Source organism: Anser brachyrhynchus (genome assembly GCF_964034855.1).
Source record: "Anser brachyrhynchus genome assembly, chromosome: 2".
NCBI classification, from domain to species: Eukaryota; Metazoa; Chordata; class Aves; order Anseriformes; family Anatidae; genus Anser; species Anser brachyrhynchus.
Genome location: NC_137695.1, coordinates 18,988,930 through 19,008,534, shown reverse-complemented (window position 1 = coordinate 19,008,534; position 19,605 = coordinate 18,988,930). Strand labels below are relative to the sequence as shown.

Here is a 19,605-nt window from a genome sequence, read left to right as displayed (position 1 = left end):
TCATTTTATTTTCAAAGTCAATTATGCATTCCTATAGGCTTTACATGGAGAGTCTGCAGCATATTAATCGAAAGTGTTTGTTTAAACTAGTTGAAATCCCCAACCAGACACATACACTCACTGGTGTCTAAATGGATTACATGAAATTTACAGACATGGAATATATTTAATATGTAAGCAGTTATTCCCACAAGAATTAACATCAGTTTGAATAAATTTAATTCATGCTAAACATGAATATTTTCAAGGAGTCCTTAGTGTAATCCAAAAATGTTCTCACTCAACACTACTAAGGTCTTAATGTTATCTACAATAAGTTATGGTCTTAATCAGTAGAAAAAATCCTGCAGAAAAACTGCTTCATGAATGTAACACAACAAAGTACATTTTACTTTTGTTTCTGATACCTTGTTCTTTTCAGAGTTCTCTGCTACTGTCTTGAGGTGTGCAGAAAGAAACTTGAGAGTCTCATAATGATGTTCAGGTAGATCATGAATCTGAAACAAACAATCACTATTCAGAACATTAAACATTTAATGCTAATTTTGTAGTATACCTACAACACACCTGATTTCAGCTTACCAGTCTCTTCAGTGTTTTCAGACGTTCAACAGGATCTTCTTTTCTATTGGCATCTATAAAATCTGCATATTTGTCTGTTAAAAAAGCAGAAATTAATCACATACATATTACCTTTGGAACACAAACAAACACAACTGCATAATTTGTTGTGGAAGAGGACTGCATTTGCATCCTCCTCTGAAAAGAGGTGTTGTTTGTTTTTTTTTGGTTGGTTGTTTTTGGTTTAAACTCAGATATGAAAAACAATACTACAGAGGCAACGTGGTTTAAGAAATTGTATTCCCGAAAGTCAAATTCTGCCTTTGCTCTGTTGGTTACTATTTCTAGTGGAACTTTAAAGAAGTAACTTTAAGAATCTGGTTATATCCTCCAAATCAGAGTTAACACACAAAGCTTGCTTTTCTTCCCTCTCTTAATCCTTCTGGAAACAGTAAAAGAAAAAAAAGTTATAGAACAAAAAAATGAAGATCCTCTTTTTTTTTTTTAGCCTGCCAAAGTGAATATTAAAGTGGATACACTGAAGTATTTTGGCACAGTATTTGAACACTATTTGTAATAGCTTCATAATTAGAGAAATTCTATTTACAGCTGTCATTTTTAATTTATATGATCACTGTGACTCCCTGTTCCTTAAGGCAGAAGGAGAGCACGTATTGCAGAGCTGAGATGATTCCCGCAGATTCTCTCCCAAACCATCTAAAAATTTTAGGACAACCATTCAACAGTATTTCCTACAGACAAAAACATAAGGTAAACAACTCACCATTGGTAAAAAGTGGTTCTGGGAGCTTTCTGAAAAAGGATTTCAGCAAACTGCTTATCACATTCAAGTCTCGCCATTTCTAAACGTTTAGAAGGAAAGGACAGACATGCTTTATATTTCTATAATCATAACACAGCCAGAAGTTTTCAGGAGTTCAAAGTGGAAATACCATGATCGAAGACTTACATCATCATGAACATCTATGTCAGTCATTCCTTTGTTGAGCTCCTCTTGCATACTTGAGATGGCAGCATTATTTCCAGGAACTCTGTAAATACCTGTGTACTCAAGACCTCTTTCTTCAACCAGTTTGCAGCATATATCAACGATCAGTGGAATATACTGAAGGGAAAGAAAAGTTTTAAATAAATTTTTAAAGTATACAAAAAGTATTTAAAAAATCACAATGGAAAGAAAAATTGTAAATACTTTGTTGGTATGAGCTGGGGGACAGTCATCTAGTCTGACACCAAATGTGCCTACAGCAGATGGCTTCTTTTCAAATGTCTTCCGCATAATGCTTGGAATGCCTTTTCTCCATGTCCCCTTGTCTTTTGGTGGGCTTGTCTCATCTTTTTCTTGATAGTAATAACGCACATAAGGAAATAAAGAAAAATAAGAAAAATAAGTCACAAAAGCTACTGTGAATACAGGAAACATTTGCAAAGATAAAGTGACCGTTTCTGTGAGGGTTTTTTTGTTTGTTTTTAGCCCCTTTTTTCCTGGCCAAGTTTGCAAACAACTCGCTAAACATTAGTCTGCCTTAAACATACCTTCTCCTCTTCTTCTGTGATTCAAAAAATACATTTGAATATACCCACACTCAGACAAGCAAGTAGGTAAATGACAAGGTGGTATTTCATCATTCTAAAACTAAAACGTATATAAATTACATTAGAAAAATTAAAACCTACAACATTTACTCAAGTAGGATTAAAAGTCTCTACTGAGCAACAGTGCAACACAAAATTGGTATTAAGTTATACGGCCACGCTAACATTTTACATTGTGCAGACCTACTTTCAGTTAATTACTAGGTTGCAGTCATTCCTAAATCATTCCAAACAGGACTCAAACACTTTTTTATCCAAAATCACATTAAACATTCAGCTGCTCTGTTTACCTCCACTATACAATTCACATAACAAATTACAATTTCCATTCATCCTGTACTGCAAGACTTCTAATAAAACACTGCTTCCTTCTTATTCAACTATTTCTGGAAATATTCTTTCGGTAAATATAGAATTCACTTAACACCTGCAATTTAAGTTACATAATCTGCAGCACACAGAATGAGTAGTGCAGTGTTTGTTGGTAAGCTAAAACAGAATTCACTCACAGTTTAAATTCAACATTGAATTGATCAGAAGTAGCTGATCAAAAGCGATCACTCCAGGAAGTTGCCTAAATTTGTGTGCAGAACCCTTAAAAGCAGTCTGATCAGACACCGTGAATCTACACGTTCTTTGAAAAAGATTTAGCTTGTGACATTTGACAAAGTTCATTCACTAATTTAAGTTTGCAGTGCCAGGCTTTAAGATTCTAGTATTTTAGAACTCAGCAGGTATTAATTTTGTTCTGGGAAAAATACAATAATTGAACTTGTACACTTTAAACAAAAATACAAAAAAAATACACTTTTTTCTCTAGTTCTACAGCATATTTAAAATATGAATGTACCTAGCCCTTACCAAGCGAGCTGGAGACCATACTGTGAATTACACACAAACTTATTTCCAAACTTTGGCAAAATTGGTCATAAAAAGCCTAACTCCAGTATTTTCCTACAATTAACGCTACATGGAGCTGTAAGGGAAGAAATAAACCACACACACAAAGCCTTCCTGAGGATTGAAATAAAAAAACTTTAGGGATCTGAGAAAACTTGAGGTACATCTAACGTAACATCTAGACAACGGAGTTCAAGAACTGAGTTTCTCCAAGCTGCAGCTATAAGCACTAGTAAATATTGGTTTGCATATGTATATTCATGACTTGGAAGAACCTAAATAAATTACCTCAATAGCTTCATACTAGGGCTATAAGGAACTAAAGAAATGAAAAAAACACAAACCTTTCGTTATAAGCTTCCTTTCTGACTCATCCTTAGGAGAATGTGGACTCTGGGTCCTCTGTTCTGCTTTAGTTCCAAGTAGAGTTTGTCTGATACTTAGACTCTGACGAGGTGTTTTGGGAGATGGCTCTGTCTTGCTGCTTGAAGAACTGAAGCATGATATGTTACTTCAGTAAAAAGAAGCTAAATAACAAGCATACAAAAACTATTGGCAGCACATAATTTACCTACCTCATCATTGTGCTGTATTCTTTAATCCTTCGACTAATTAGGTCTCTACTAGTGACACCAGTATCCTATAAAATGAATTGAGATCTGCTTTACAATCTTACAAAATACGTCAGTTTTTACTTCCAGAATACAATTACATCTTCCCATCAACAGATCACATATGAAAAATTAACGTTTCAGTTCTGCTAAAAATCTAGCGAGCAGTCCTTGGTAACAGTAAGTACAGAACAGTTATAAAACATGAGGAAAATTAAAGTGTGTAATTAAAATACACTAAGGATTATTTTGGGACAGATACTGGTATGTTATGTATAATAGCGTATGTTTGCCTTGCATTTAGCATTAACTTTTAACTCATAGAAACAACTACATATAGTCAAAGAAACTAACATCTTTCGAAGTTTCCTTTTTCAATTACTGAGAAACTCATCACACCATGCCACTGCACACACTACTTTACAATGCAAGTCTGAAGATGAAATACATTAGCTCCATACTACAATTATCTTTTGAAAAGTTAGGGATTTTTGACAGATCAGTTTAATATAAAGTTCATCTCCAGTCAAATCAGCAATTACAATAATTCATTTATTTCAAAAGTCTGTTCTCTGATTATCAGTATGTCAGGCTTCTTTTTTCTTTAAATTCAGTATACTTCACTGCCTTGCCTTTCAACTTCTCCTGTATGCTCCTGCACACATTTTGATCAATTAATTGCAAATGATTTCTTTTGTTGAAGTACTAAAAATGATGGTATTTTCTTTTAATCAATTAAAAGACAGGAATGATTACCTCATCATTTAAGTTGCTGTTGTCTTGTATTGCTTTAATCCATGCTAACATATTATCTCTGTCCTCAGCTTGGAACAGATACTCGCAGTCTGACGTGGTGAGTCTAAATACATTTTTCCTCTTGGTTTCACAGTATGAGATGTCTATCAAACAAGCATTGATGCTTATAGGTTGTTCTTCTTCAGATGGGGTCATTTGTTCCTTTTTATCCTTGTACAAATAAAGTGAATGACCTCGAAGAACAACATACAATTGTTTCCATGGCCGAATGCTCCCACCAACTCGCTGAAAAATATATAGTAAGTTTGGTTATTTGTTATAATGCATGTTTCTGCATTACAATCTACTTCTAAGAAGTTATAAAAAGGAAGAATAACCATTTATACCATCCTTAAGGATGACTTGTGGAAAGCCTACCCAAAAGTGGGACTAACTAACTGCTCTGTGTTAGAGGAGAGAATTGCTCAATAGCCCGCTCTCCCTGATCACCCATTAAGTGTGAGTTTTTACACGACAGTAGCAAAAAAGAGAATGTGCAGAACTTTGCAAAAGCATTAAAACAAATAGAGCAAAAAACATTTAGTGGATTCTTGCCCGAGTCCTTTAAACATTATTCAAGTCAGACTCGTATTTACATAACACTGCAATTCCAGATTCCTACTTTTCCTTAAGTGTTAACCCATACATGTGCAGGAGGTTAATCTGAACTCAGCTCCACAACATTGATGAAAATCATAGCTTTTTTCATTGTTGGCAAATAGGAAAAAAAAAAAACAACAACCACAAACTACATTTGCCAAGGGACTGAATCTTTCTACTTAATTAGTTGTTAGAAATGAGTTTACCTCACAGATGCTCTGAAATATAAAATTAAAACATTTCAGAAAGCAGCCTCTGAAAGAAGATGAGGAATTCACTAATTCACTAACAAACAGGTCTAAAAATTTCTTTAGCCTCATATCCCAGAAACATTACTGAAAAATGCATAGAAAAAGAAAAATAAAGCTTCAAGTTTCTTACCTCAGTTTTCCACCAGGTTAGTATTTATGCTAGGTTTAAAAAGAAAAAGTGACAGGTACCTTTCCTTTGTCTGTAACAAGCTGACGAAAATGAAGCCATCCTTCCTTGGAGGCATCACCAAAGACCTCTGAAGAAGAATCTTTTCGGGAACCAGAGTCTTCTGAAGATTTCTGACTGTCTGGGACCTACAGAGAACATCATGGAAGGAACCTCACAGTGTACTTCTAAATACATTTCTATATGATCTCTACATGCAAGATGATGCCTGGTAGTGTTCAAGAGGCATTTGGATAATGCCCTTAATAACATACTTTAACTTTTGGTTGGCCCTGAAGTGGTCTCACAGTTGAACTCCGCCTTTGTAGGTCCTTTCCAACTGAACTATTCTATTCCAATCCTCACTTTAAAAGCTGACACCATATTCGGCAAAAAGCCTGTAAGAATATCCCCCTCAGAAAATATGATTCCTAATGTTTCCATAGAATAATACAGTGATCTTACACATCCCAAGAATACTTTGGGACACACTGAGAGAGTCTTAGACTCTCATTAGTAAACTTTTACAGAAGCACACCATAGATATGCTTCATTTAGAGAGGCTGAGGTAAATGAAAATCAAGAACCATGTGGGGAGCCTACAGAACAACAGACCACTTTTACTTATGTGAGGCATATAGCACCAATGAGGGAAAATACCATTAAAATCCGGTATCGAAAATCAATAAAAAATTAAAAATAATTTGAGTAGCAGCAATTCCAACGACCTTTGTGTCTTATTTAATACATCACTTGGTATAGGTTAGTTGTATAATTCATACAACTTGCCACAGTAATATCTATAATTTTTTAGAGTCGTTATATATATTTACTTACCTTGATCCCCTTTAAACTAGACACGTGCTTAATGGATCTGTTGGAACAAAAACAGATGTTAAAGTGAGATTTTGCACACTTTAAAAATATTTTCAAATTAACTGACACTTTTCATGAACTTACGATTTTTCCTCTTCTCTGTAGTCATCCAATCCTTCATCATATGACTTCGATCTCTCCGGTTTTGTGGCAGGCTGGCTATCTAGGACACTAGTCCTGATGGATTCTATAAACAAGCAGAAATTTTTGAGTATGTAGGAACCTGAAATACATTTCTGTAATTGATTTCAAGCAATAAAGAGATTACAATTTTCACACCTGATCTCCAGAGTGTAAAAAGAAAAAAGGAGCATAGAAAGAAAATCAAATCACCACTCACCATGATCATGAGAAAGCTGTCGCCGAATTAAAGGGATTGGAGATGTGGGACTGGAAGGAACAGTTGTTATAGCAGGTGCTTGAGAAGCAGATGCAGAAATAACAGCAGAAGCAGGAATGTGTGCAATATCATGGTCAATACTAGGACTAGTCGGTTCATCTACAAAGGTAATACGTAATAAATTAACATATTAAATGCATGAACCAAATGCTCAAACTAAGTATCTGCCTGAACTTGTCATTACTGGAGTATCAGATTAAGTACCTTAAATTAAGTCTTTCACACAAACATCAAGCATCCAGACAACATATGCTGTTAAATGCTTTTTTTAATAAATCCTTAATTAAGGATGTTAATTATACATTAAAGATAAGGGCAAAGAGCATCATATCTGATCATAGATTTTACTGTGAGACACTGAAATAGGAATTTCGTGCTAAGCTTTTATGATTTTCAAGTACTCTGGTTTTGCTTGTATGCATGTGTGTGAAGAACACACCTGTTACATTAACAGGTCTAAACTCAAGAGACAGCTAAGTACAATTTCCTACAATAAAACATGGGCATTCCAACTACCAGCAGCTATTTGGTTTCAATGAGTGTTCAAATAATAAAGCCAAGATCCAAATCAACAAAACCCATTTGAAACAGGTATCTAGCATCCAGAGAACCAATCCCCCATCCCCCACATATTCAACAAGTATTGTTGAACAACACATATATAAACAAATATTCAAATTTTTAAAAGATGGCACCACTACATACCAATTATTTCTTCCACTAATTGTTCATACAAACGATCGCATGCCGCACATGCCCAGCACCTCACAGTCTCAACAGTCACAAGGGTCATCATGAAAGAGTCCAAAAAGCTTTACGTATTTCTACTATTTAATATGTTTCTGGCAAGATGGAAGAAGCTGAATGATGCATTTTCAACCATTCTGAGAAAAGAGTCGTAACATCTTCTAGCACACATCAGGAGCACGAGAAAAATAATTGTACTTCATCCTCCAGTAGAACAGAGGGTGGAGAGAAGCAAGTCACGAGCAGGGGCTGGACTGCACTGCCATAATGAATCTGAATGTATCCTAGGTGCTAAGAATTGTGATATGCAGTGCTTCTGAAAAGCCTATTGAAACCAATGAACACTCACAAACAGAGGTTTATTCTTTGCTTTGTGCAAACACAACTGCGTAAGCGGCATTGTGCTTTGCTAACAGTCACTGGCAGTTCTGCTAAAAGCAGCACTTGTGCCATCAAAATTTGGTGAAGTTTAAAACAAGATGGCAAATGATTGACGTACTGAAAGATTTAGCAATGACAGCCCTCTACTTTGTCTGGAGTGGTAAATATAAAAACATATAACTTTAAAAATTGCTGTAATTTTTTAAAAGCATATTTCCCCTCCAAAACTAGCTGCAAACTAAGAACATGAATAAAAAGGGAAAGCAAATTCACAGCAAATTCCTGGCATAAGAATTTAAATAAATTCTAAGTTTTATTTGCATCTAGTGATAAATCGAAGCATTTACATACCTCTCCTATCCAGCAGCTAGGAGATAGGAAGAACCTCGTTCATACGTCCATTTTTGAAACAACAATAACTCATTGTCCTATTGTTGTCTATTTCATTTGCTCAGCTAGCGTGTGGAGAAGCACACTAACATTGACTAATGATTATTTCCACTCACTGAACAACATTAAGGCAGATTATTTCATACCATATAAACTGAAAGTGCTCAGCTTTAAGTTATTTCTGTTACAGACTTCTCTCAAGATGTCACAGCCTCTATTCAAAAAAAAAAAAGTTACACAAGTGCTGACATTTGAAATACGTCTGCATGAGCTGTGAACACAAAAGAACTGTGCTCTCCCAGCAAGTCTGGGCAGGGATGCTGCAAGGATCTTGTCCTGCCTGCCTCACAGATGAGACAGAATCCTTCCCTGGGACTGTTTTTCCTATATGCCTACAAACAGGGCTTAGCACAAATGCAATGGTCCCTGACTAGCACATCTGGATGCCGTGCTAATGCAACACAAACCACCTTCATGATGAAAAGCCTTTTCTTGCTATCACGTTTGAAATATTTCCCTATTAAGATTTACTACTGGAAAGGCGCTGTAAAATTATTTTTCCTCTTTCCTACCTTTTGCAACATCCCAAAGACGCATTTATAGCACATGATCTCATTTGCCTGAATTGTGAGCGTACAGTAAGATTAATTAGCTATATCATTCCTTCAACCAATGCACTTCAGTATCAATATGTGCTGTGAGACAGAAGAATACTTCCAGAATAGCTCAAGATCTTTTCTATATAGATAGCATCTCAACATCCTTTTTTTTTTTTTTTTTATGAACAGAAAAGAATTCCACTCTTGCATCACCAAGTCAGGACAATAAATCATTATAGCTACTTAGAGAAAAGAAGTGAAAATGCTAAGTTCTTTAAAGCTCTTAATAAGAATTTTATCATATGCAGAGAAGTGCTTTATGCAAAGTATTGCCTCTGTAAAAAAAAAAATGTACTTATTTGCCAGTTCTTCATATCAAATTTCCCATTTTCCAGTCTACAGATAAAAGTACCAAAAAAGATCAAACTTAAGTTTGCCTAAGACTGAAAATTCTCTTACATTTTTAAGAACTTTATTTCAAGTCTAACAAATTATATATGGTTGTAATCATTTAATCAGGTGATAAAGTCTGTTCCTGAGACACAGTCAGACACCTTCAGACACAGTCAGATATCTTCCTGTTACAAATTGCCCAGTTCTCATTCTCACATGTATTAAGAGAAAACAATGCATTTAAAAAAAAATATTATGGTGACAGTTCAGCTTACTAAAAAAGAAATAGAATTAAACCTCACAGCATGCTCACAGCACAGCAGAAAAGAAACACTGATGAATTTAATACTCCACTTGTCAGTAGCGATTTGAAGAGTTTGTTCTATTTGTTTTCCTTGGAGGCACGCTATAAATGGGGAATAAATTCCTATTTTTAAACAACGTTAGCCAGGCAAATGTTCTTCTGTTTCTGCATCAGACCTGAAATCCTCCAAACGATTCCCTCTGCTTCCACACAATCAAATAATGCGCTCGGTGAGTCAGTCACTCCGCTGTCAGCCAGGGATGGTTTGCTAACCAGAGAAAAAGCAGGAAGCCAACCGGGAACCTAACCAGGGTAGAAGTGGGGCACGCAGGCTAACGCCCTGCCACACGCTACCACCGACGTTATTTATTTCACTGGGGATCTAATCCCTGCATGAATCAAAACTGAAGGTGTTTTAGAAAGATGCAAGCTTTAACAGAAGTGTAATGACATCAGTACAGGAGGATAACCGAGTCCCTGCCGAGGCTGAAGGTTAGCTAATGGCAAGCCTTTACGTAACGTAAAGTGACTGTCGAACAAACTGTGACGTGTACCATAGAGTTACTGCCGACTGATTCAGTGCACCGTAAACATCGCCACTGCTGTTCAATAAAAAAAAAAATACTCATAACCTTTATATTTTGACTTTTCTCCTAAGTGTTTTGTCCTATTTGTCTCCATTTTTAGTTTCCTTGACTAATCAGAGAACCCGTGTCACGAAACTCCTTGCCGAGCACGTGGAAGGACACGTCCTGCTCCATCAGTGGAAATGACGGCGTATGAAACGCTGTGAAGCACGTAGAGCACACAAGCCAGAGGAGAAGCCACACAAAATAATTCTCTTTCAGTCTGCCACCTCGAGGATTACCGGTATCCCTTTGAGTATTTGTAACAAAGAGGTCAAAGTCTGCAGAAGTACTTCAACTTTTAATTCAAGAAAAGGATACAAATACCACTTTTTCTGCATTATTGTCTACGAAGCGACCCAAGAGACCAACCGTCAGAAAATGAGCCAGCAAGACCGCTGCATGGAGGCAGAGCATCCCCAGGGAAAGGGAAGATGCTGCTGGTCTGGGCTGCACACGTGCCATGGGGAGCACAAGCACGCACCTGGTAAACTGCTATAACTGGTGGTTCTCAGGGAGAGCCTTTCAGTGCAAACACATTTATAGGAGGACTCTGAAAGCTTCTAAAAAAAAACACAGGAAACACAGCTCCAAAGCTGTGCTCCAAAGGAGCTGAGCTCCAAAGCTCCATAGCTGGTATTAACTCATTTGCTAGCAAAAACAGGGAGAAATTTATGTTGCAAAGTACGTTTCTGTTACCATGCACCCAGAGATCAGGGACTTACAAAGGGTGGGAGCCTCTGTACACAATGCAAGTGAACTGAAAAAATATTAATAATGTTCTTAAATTTACACTGAACAGGCTCAGTACCTACAGGGGCAGGCCTAACAATTTCAGAACAGGATTACACAGGTGAGGAAGTGTGACAGAGGACACTGTCCATGTGTACTGTCCCCGCACCATGCATGAGGAACTAAGGAACAAATAACCCAAGTTTCAAAGGATTTGAAGGAATTAACACCAAAAAAACGCGGAAAAGAAAGCAGAGATCTGTGTCATACCCTACTACAAAATGTCATACTACACTGATATATTACAAATTTATGATTATTGTAGTATTTGCTTGTTTAGACTTGGATCTCCCGAACAGCCCTTCAGGATGAAACATGAAGGTTTTAAAGTAACAACCTGAAAACTCACAACACAAGAGGTGGCACATTTTGAGAGTCTTAATTATAATCTAAATAAATCGCAGAATTCTTCAGCTGGGAGTGAGCCTCAGAAGGTCACCTAGCCCAACCTCCTCCTCTCCTCTAAGCAGGACTAACACTGAATTCAGACCATGTTTCTCAGGCGTTTTGTCCAGCTGGGCACTAAGTCTCCAAGGATGGAGATCCCACAACCTCCCTGGGAACTTGTTCCACTCATCACCAAATAGTGAATGTTTTTTTCCCCCTTATATCCAGCTGAAACCTCCATGTCTTCAAACAAAGGGTGATAAACTCTTCCTTTAATCTGCTGGCTGTTCTCTTAGTGATGCAGGCCAGGCTGGCTTTAGCCTTCATCACCACCCAGGTGAACTCTGGCTTCCCATCCACACGGAGCTCCAGGTCCTTTTCAGTAGAGCTGTTAAGCAGACAGTCTCCAGCCTGTACCAGGGCAGGAGGTTAGCCTGTCCCTGGGGCAGAACTTAACATTTGCTGTTAATGAATTGAGACATTCCTGTCCTATCATTCCTTTGCACAGAGTCCTTCCAAACAACAGCCCTACCCTAGAGCACATTGACTGCACCACTTAGTTTGGTGGCGTTTGCAGACGTGATGAGTGTATTACGTCTCCTATCTAGGTCACCAATAAAGATAACTAAACAAGACGGACTCTGAAGAACGCCACTTGTAAGCAGCATCCAGGTGGAGTATGAAACCTTAGCCACCATCCTTTACAACTGATAACTCGGTTTGGCGCATTGCAGACCAGATCAAAAGAATTCCTAAAGTCAAGACTGGTGGCACTTTTTGTTCTCCCCTCATTCCCAGATCTAGTCATCTCATCACAAAAGGCAATCAGGTTAGTCAAGCACCATTTCCCCTCGGTAAATCCACACTAATTATTCCCAAACACCTCCTTCATGTGCCCAGAAACAGGTTCCATGAGGACTGACTCCATGATTTTCCTGAGGATTGAAGTAAGGCTGACTGTCTACATTCCCTAGACTGTCCTCCTCATCCTTTTTCAAGATGGGTACACAACATTCCCTTTTCCAATCTCTGGGGCACCTTGTGATCTGTCAAAGATGACAGCATCCTTGCAGTGACATCAGCCAACTCACTCAAAAGCTTCAGATGCATTTCGTTGGGTCTGATGGACTTCCGTGGGTTGAGTTGCACTGGGGCTGTGTTAAGAGTTCCCCACTTTCAAAGTTGTTTATGACTACCTTTTTTTTTTTTTTTAAACGAAAGAAAATGGTTTAGTTAACTGAATCATAAAAACATAAGCACAGAGCAAATTCATGAACTAGATTTAGTCTAGGGAAGCTAATCATCTTGGACTATCATCAACAGAGAAAGGTGGTTTCTCCCACCTGGGGATTCAAATTGCCTTATCTTTCTTCACTGGTGATAGAAAGTGACTGGAAAAGATTTACTTCCCAAGCCTAAAACCAGCTTTCGTATTTACCCTCCTTCAGACTTGGCGGTCTTGCATGCAGCATCTCATCATCTCAAAAGATTTTTAAAAAGGAACTGTATTATTTAGTAAGTATACTGTAGAGCACATTACCATTTACAACACTAATTTAATTAGAGACTTCATTATAAACTACGTGAGTATACGGCTACAAACCTTAATTCAACAAGTACATAATTCACTGAAGACTATTATCTGATTTAAAGATTCAAATCATAAGAAGTTGGTAACTGAGCAGAAACATACACCCAGTAGAGCTTTAAATTGTTTTTCTGTGAAGAACTTTGAGATAGATGGTGTGCATTTCCATACACAAAAACGCTCAGCATGCAATTTCGCAACTCCCCACTGAAGAGGATAACGGTATTCTAATACCATGGGCTTTCTGAAAACCACGCTGAAATCTTGGAGTAGGTATGTGCTTAAAGGTGCCTTGTAGTACTCCATGCAATCTTGATTACTCATCAATCTCATGGAATTGCAACTCCGATTACTCTTTATAAATAACCTTCTGCAGAAGGCTAACTACAGGGAGGTAGCTCATGCTGCCTTCTGTCTCCAAAGCAAAGTGCTAAAACAGCCATTACAAATGTTATTTTCCTTCAAGGAAGGCATGGGCGTGAAGGCTTCCACACACTGGGCTGGCATTTATCTGACAATCATTACAAAATGTATTTCTAACCATTTGCCTCTCTATTTCTTCAGTAATGCTCTCATAAACAACAAATTATTGCTTTTGGGGTGTAATTTAAAAATGATTCTTACATAGCAATTTTATTCGCTTATGGCACAAAAGAAGGCACAGAACTGATGTGCCATTAAAAGGATGAAACGCCCTTCTCCTTACTGAAGGACAGGCAGCACTCCCCAGTGCTATGCACTGACCTTGCAGTACCACGCACATTAGAGGCACTCCCTTACCTCCAGCCCTGTGCCACAGTTGTGATACCACAACACCATCGCAATGCACGATGCTACCTAGCCCCAAAGCATTATTCTTAAATAAGGCACATGAAGGCTTTTCAGTCTTGTCCTGTGCCCAGTCCATCCTCTGTCCCTCTCCAGTTAAGTTTCCTGCAGGTCGCTGTGTGCAGCAGTTCCCGCATGGTGCAGCCAAGGGACCAGATCTCTCCCCCATGGCAGCAGGACACCAGGGGTCAGCAAAAGCTGTTTGGGCACTGGCACAACAGAGCACTGGAGGAGGGGACATGGCCTGCAAGGAAAATGAGGACAGGAGATGGACAGGAAGGTTAACAGAGGTTGGTAACAACACCTTCATCCCCACACAGGCAACACAAAGTTCTACCTCAGAGGCACCTTAATTCTGAGAAACTTCAAAAGAAGCTCCATTTAAGCTGAACACAGATGTACTAGTATAGACCTACTGATTCACAAACTTTTTCTGAAAAGCCTGCCAGGAAGACAGTCAAATAAAAAGACTCATGTACGCTATTTCATCTGCAAAGTGAGAAGGCCAGCAACTACCAATAAAAGAAAAATGAACTGTTCGATCAGAAATAAACCATATGGAACTAATTCTGCTATCACACGAAATAGCAGAAAGGACTAATATGTATATCCCAAGAAAGCAGCTTCTTGTAACAGAGCTGGGAAGCTGAGCTGCTGCATCCTTTACTCTTCAAGCAGCAGCAAAAGTTCCAGCAGCTCAAGATTTGAAAGCCTGGAACAGGATTTGGAGAAGATGCACTATGGCCGGGACTCATCACGACTTGCCTTTTACAATCTCATTTTTCTGAGAACTGTTTAAGTTGGGTTTTTTTGTTTGTTTGTTATTTTTTAAGTATTACCAACACTGACAGCACTGACTGCCTTTACAAAGAAGCATTTCACATATTTATTTTACGTAATTATACTCTTGTAGTCAAATGAATATACTGGAAACATGTCTGCACGCTGACCACATTCATTTCTGTAAGCTGCAGAAACACAGGGCGGGATCAAGCCCCCTGAACCACCAAATCCAGTCCTCTGCTACTGTGATTATGTAAATAATATTTATTATAGCGATGGAATTTCACAAAAACAGAAAAAGGCTGGCCTAGATTATTCTTAATGCAAGCTTATCTATGACAATCTGTTTTTTATTTCAGCGTTGAGCGAAATGTATAGTTATCCTTCTCTACAAAGTAATTCTAAAGGTCCCTAATCACAGTATTATCCTGCCACATGATCAAAAATAAAGTACAATTCTGAATATACCTTTTTTTGGCCAAGAAACCTTATAGCATTCCTTTATTACCTGTAATTACTATTTTAAGTTATAATGATAAATTAAGGATGATTTCTACTTTGAAAATGTTACCCTTTACATGTTTCCACTCAATTAAAACTCTTCTAAAAGTTATGAATGATTGTCTTAAAATTTTAGATTTGAATTAGAAGTGGACTTTAAGTTACAGACACATTTTAATGGCATCTAAAACACTAATTTGTAGCTTTGTGTTTTGGCTGTTATATTTCAGAATATCACAATGATTTAAAAACTGCTCTTTGGATAAGAAACATGGAAATTTTCAGCCTGGAGCAACAGCAATTTGGCAGGCCACACTGTTAAAAACTGAAAAAAGCAGAGGATTGATGCTTATCTTAGAAACATGGATGACATGTTGAAAACTGTGCCAATGCTATCGCTGAAATAATGGAAGCAAGAGTCCCTCAAAAACGAGCATCTGTCAGCTCTCACTTCAACTGCTACCACATTTATATTTTCAGTTTGGAATGGCAAGCCAGTAATTTGTAGGGAAAAAAACTAATTATCACAATGGCTGAAGATTTTTTGTATTCATCTTGACTACTAAGAGTTCTTGCTAAAATTAAAGTTTCCTTAAAACATGCCACATCAACCATATGTCTTCAGCCACCATTTGCCCTTAAGGTATCCACACATTTTGGGCTGACAAGCAATAATCTCTGCTGCAGAAATTTGAGGTTTTCGATTTCTCTCTGCTCAATGTGTGTCTCTTCTTACAAGGAAAACAATATATTTCTTTATTACATGGGGAAAATATTCTTTTTTTTTTCCTAACCTTTCTTTATTCCTTTCATAACCCTTCTTATAGTGCAAGTGTGTATGAACTCATTTTCCAGTTCCAATAATGTAACTGCGTTCTGTTTGCATTTATGTGGTCTTCTTCTGAGCCTAAACATCCTGCAGAGAGGAGCAAAGAGGCAGGGCAAAGAGATGACAAGTACGGCATCTATTTCACTGAAAAAAGGCAGAAAACTCGCTACTCTTTTCAGAAATATTTTGCATAGCTGTCTGAGCTTTCTCTGTAGGCACAAAGAAAGGTAAACCCTCTATAACCCTACTTTCAGTGATACCATCATATGTACAATAAAAATGACTGAAAAGTTCACCTAATGCTAGGCATTTTAGAACCTGAAATGTTCGTTCTAACCTAATCTTCTAATCCCTTGTCTTTTTTTTTTTTTTTTTTAAGTAGAAGTATTTGGTAACAACAACAAAGAAGTAAAAAGAAGGTTGAGCAGAACTCACTGGAAGTCAGATTAATTTATCCTGCCTGTTAATCAGCAGCTACCCAAATACTTTTACTATGACAGAATTTTGTGGAAAAACATATACTAGTGCACAGAAAAAAAGTACCCACTTTTTGGTTTTGAAAACAACAACAAAAAATACATGAAGACCAGGCTCTAAGAGCAAGGTGAAAGGCAAAGTCTGTCTGTATGTTGATTACTTTATAAAGAAAGCTTTATAAATAGCGTTCAATGAAATGTTGTGAAGTTTCTGGCAAATCTTTATTTAAATCAATACACAGTATTGGATACCAGATCTTTACTGTAGTAAAAGAGTATGGACACATTCATGGAGCACACAGAAAACCACAATTGGCTGAGGAGCGCTGTGAAGTTGTAGATGGAGAGTGCAAAGTACCAACATGCAGCACCACACGTTTGTCCTGTCCTTTCCTAAGGCATCTGGTTCCAGGCAGTCAGAGAGAGGACACTCAGGTTATTTCTACAGCACTTCAGTTACCAAAGTCTGGTCATATATTTTTATCTGGCTAATCTTCTCTCAGTTATTCACAAATTAATAGAGGAATGAAGTGACCTAAAAGCTTTCTAGGGTAAGGACGAACTAGATACTTTCCAAAATGGGACTGCACCTCTGAGGAAAAGTCTATGGGATGCTGCTGTATGCCTGAAAAGTCTGTAATAAGACAACTGTAAACTTGTTTTATTTGAAAAATTATACTCCAAGACGATGCTTAGATTTAGGGTATTTTAAACAGATCTGCTGAGAGTAATTTTTCATGTGACGTCTCACTACAAAACCTGTGCAGAAAAGGACATTCATGCAATAGCATTGGCCAAAGCATTGAACTGTGCTGGTGGACAAACACACGGGATCAGTTTAAGTACTGAAGCGACTTCTCCATTTCACTCACAGGTCTAGTTAACCCAATCTGGGAGATGAATTATCTTTATGGCTTTCTGTGCTAGAATAAATAGCGTAAAAAGAAAAAAAAATGGTTTCAAGCTGGCTGCAAGTCTCAGACATGCACACGAGATTATGTCTAAGAAACTATGTCTAAGAAATGTATCAAAATAATTATATTCTGAATCAACTGCTCTAGTTACAAAAATGTTAAGTACTGTTTTAATTTCCATCCAAGTGCAGTTTGACACATCCAAAATAACTTGGTAGATCAGAAACGTAGCATTTGGTGTTCTCTAGCAGAAAAATTAATACAAAGTACAAGTCTGAAAAATGTACACTTAACACCGCAATGCTAAAATAATCACTGATAGAGACAGTGGTATTTTTACTCCTCTGGAGAACAGGTGAGGCAGCTTCTAGGTAAAGGAATAACCTCTCATTAGACTAACCAGTACAGCTTGAAACAATAAGACAACAGCTCAAGAACAGAGCCTTTCCTTGGACGTGAAATAGAGACAGTAGCTTTCAAATAACAATATAACAATAGCCTGCATTTAGTAGCATGTTGAAAGCACCAAAGCTTGCAGTGCCAGGAGGTATTTTTCTTTAAAACAGCGACTTCCCCAAGAACATGTGCTTGCCTGAAGAAGAGTTTGAGCACACGTCTAAATTTTTCAAATCAGAGTCTGTTACAAAACACATCAACCTACTGGCTTTGCTCTGAAGAGGCATTAACAAACACAAACCTATATTTAATCTCCCTGCTTCAGTACAGCATTTTGTGAAAGGACTACACTGTCAAAAGACAATTCTTAGCACATCATCATAATCTCAGCAAGAAACTGCCCTAAGTGAGCTTGATGGGAAGTCTACTCAGCTTTCTGTCTGTGGCATCAAGGTACTTACGAAGAGATGCTCTCAGATGATCCTGTTGGTGCGCTAGTTCTCTAGAACAGGTTGGTCACAAAACACTGATGTGGAAGCCAACTACTCCTGGCTGAATTTCTACCAAATTCTAATCTGGACATACCCACTGATTTTAATGAGCAGGAAGTAATAACAAAAATAAACACCACAAAGCATTTAAAATACCAATAAAATGTAACCTTGGAAGGTATTTATTCCTCCCAAATTTACATGTGCATGCTACTCAAAAGATCTACTGTACAAATAACTTCAGGTAGTGCTTTTATGAAATTAAACACATCCAATAAAACCTAACACCACAAACAACGTGTTAATATGAACATAATGGAAGAAAAGAGGTTGCCAACACTAAGATATGTCTTTACTCGAAGTAACATCCTCTCAAATCGCCAGATAGTGGTAGAAGAAAAAAATCCAAGCTGTTTTTCTTTGAAAGAGTTAATCTTTTAACTGAGTTTCAAAGTAGGTTTAGGGCTCTATCTGCCTGATAGGAGGTGGTTAAGCTTAAGCAAGTCTCCTAACAAGTGAAGCTGTAATTAAGCATAATGACAGTGGAACAAGCAAACTGAGAATCAGGCATATTAATTCTACCTTCCTAAGAAGCCCAGCCTTAGCGGCACTTGACACTGCTCCTTGCCAGACAGGGTTATTTCACCCTGAGTTGCAGGAGCTGCGGTGGAAGTTCCCCTTAGCACCTGCACCAGCACAAGAACAGCTCAGGAAGACGGTGGTGAGCAGTGAGGTGGCTCTAGCAGCACCACGTTAGTCTTTGACAAGGGTTGAGGAGGTTTCAGTCCGAGAGGATAAGGAGCACATAAGAATTCACAAAATCCCGTGTGGTATTATGCCAGAAGTCTGCAATGGAGAGTTACAACTTTGCTTCTTCTGAACTGCTCAGCCACTGCTGGAATGAAACCCAACTGCCGTGTTTAAAGCTCCTTTGAACTTTGTCGCATTTCTCTAAAACCTGGAAGCAAGCCATGGGTAAGAAGAGTTCATTGCAAGTTTTTATTTAAATCAAGCCCAACCTTTTCAGCACAATCTCCTACCATAAAATAGATTGATTTGATTTTCACACGATATTTAAATTGTGCAGGGTTAGAAAACTCCCAGCGAGTACAAATACTGGGCACCACTTTATCCAATGTCTAACATTGATTTTAGGCATATTATTTTAGAAAACACTTGCAAAGACCAGCTATGGGCCTGACAGACTTACGCTAATCCTGGAAGGAAGACAAACGGAGTCCAAAGAAGCGTCCGAAACTACTGGACACCGATACATCCAGTAATCAAAATTACTGCACGCCTCCCATTCAAAAAGGAAGGCCAAATCTGAAAACCATCTGCTAGCTGTTTAAGGAAGCATTTTGGTTAAGTGTTAACAACATTCTGTCAAGAGAACAGAATAT

General features: G+C 37.8%; 1 protein-coding gene across 5 annotated transcripts in view; it reads right to left on the bottom strand.

Annotated features, from left to right (window-relative positions):
• Positions 1-19,605, bottom strand: part of ARHGAP21 (Rho GTPase activating protein 21) — a 123,973-nt gene that overhangs the window by 8,288 nt on the left and 96,080 nt on the right. For 4 of the 5 annotated variants that reach the window (XM_080583226.1, XM_080583228.1, XM_080583225.1 and 1 more), the window contains 12 exons: positions 6,718-6,876; positions 6,462-6,564; positions 6,339-6,375; positions 5,525-5,650; positions 4,446-4,730; positions 3,654-3,718; positions 3,423-3,571; positions 1,775-1,923; positions 1,532-1,687; positions 1,346-1,424; positions 583-656; positions 408-497 (listed from right to left, as the gene is read on the bottom strand). In XM_080583226.1, the coding sequence (XP_080439352.1) occupies positions 408-497; positions 583-656; positions 1,346-1,424; positions 1,532-1,687; positions 1,775-1,923; positions 3,423-3,571; positions 3,654-3,718; positions 4,446-4,730; positions 5,525-5,650; positions 6,339-6,375; positions 6,462-6,564; positions 6,718-6,876 (1,472 nt within the window). The remainder of the gene's footprint in view (positions 1-407; positions 498-582; positions 657-1,345; positions 1,425-1,531; positions 1,688-1,774; positions 1,924-3,422; positions 3,572-3,653; positions 3,719-4,445; positions 4,731-5,524; positions 5,651-6,338; positions 6,376-6,461; positions 6,565-6,717; positions 6,877-19,605) is intronic. The other variant, XM_080583229.1, reaches the window with a different exon arrangement.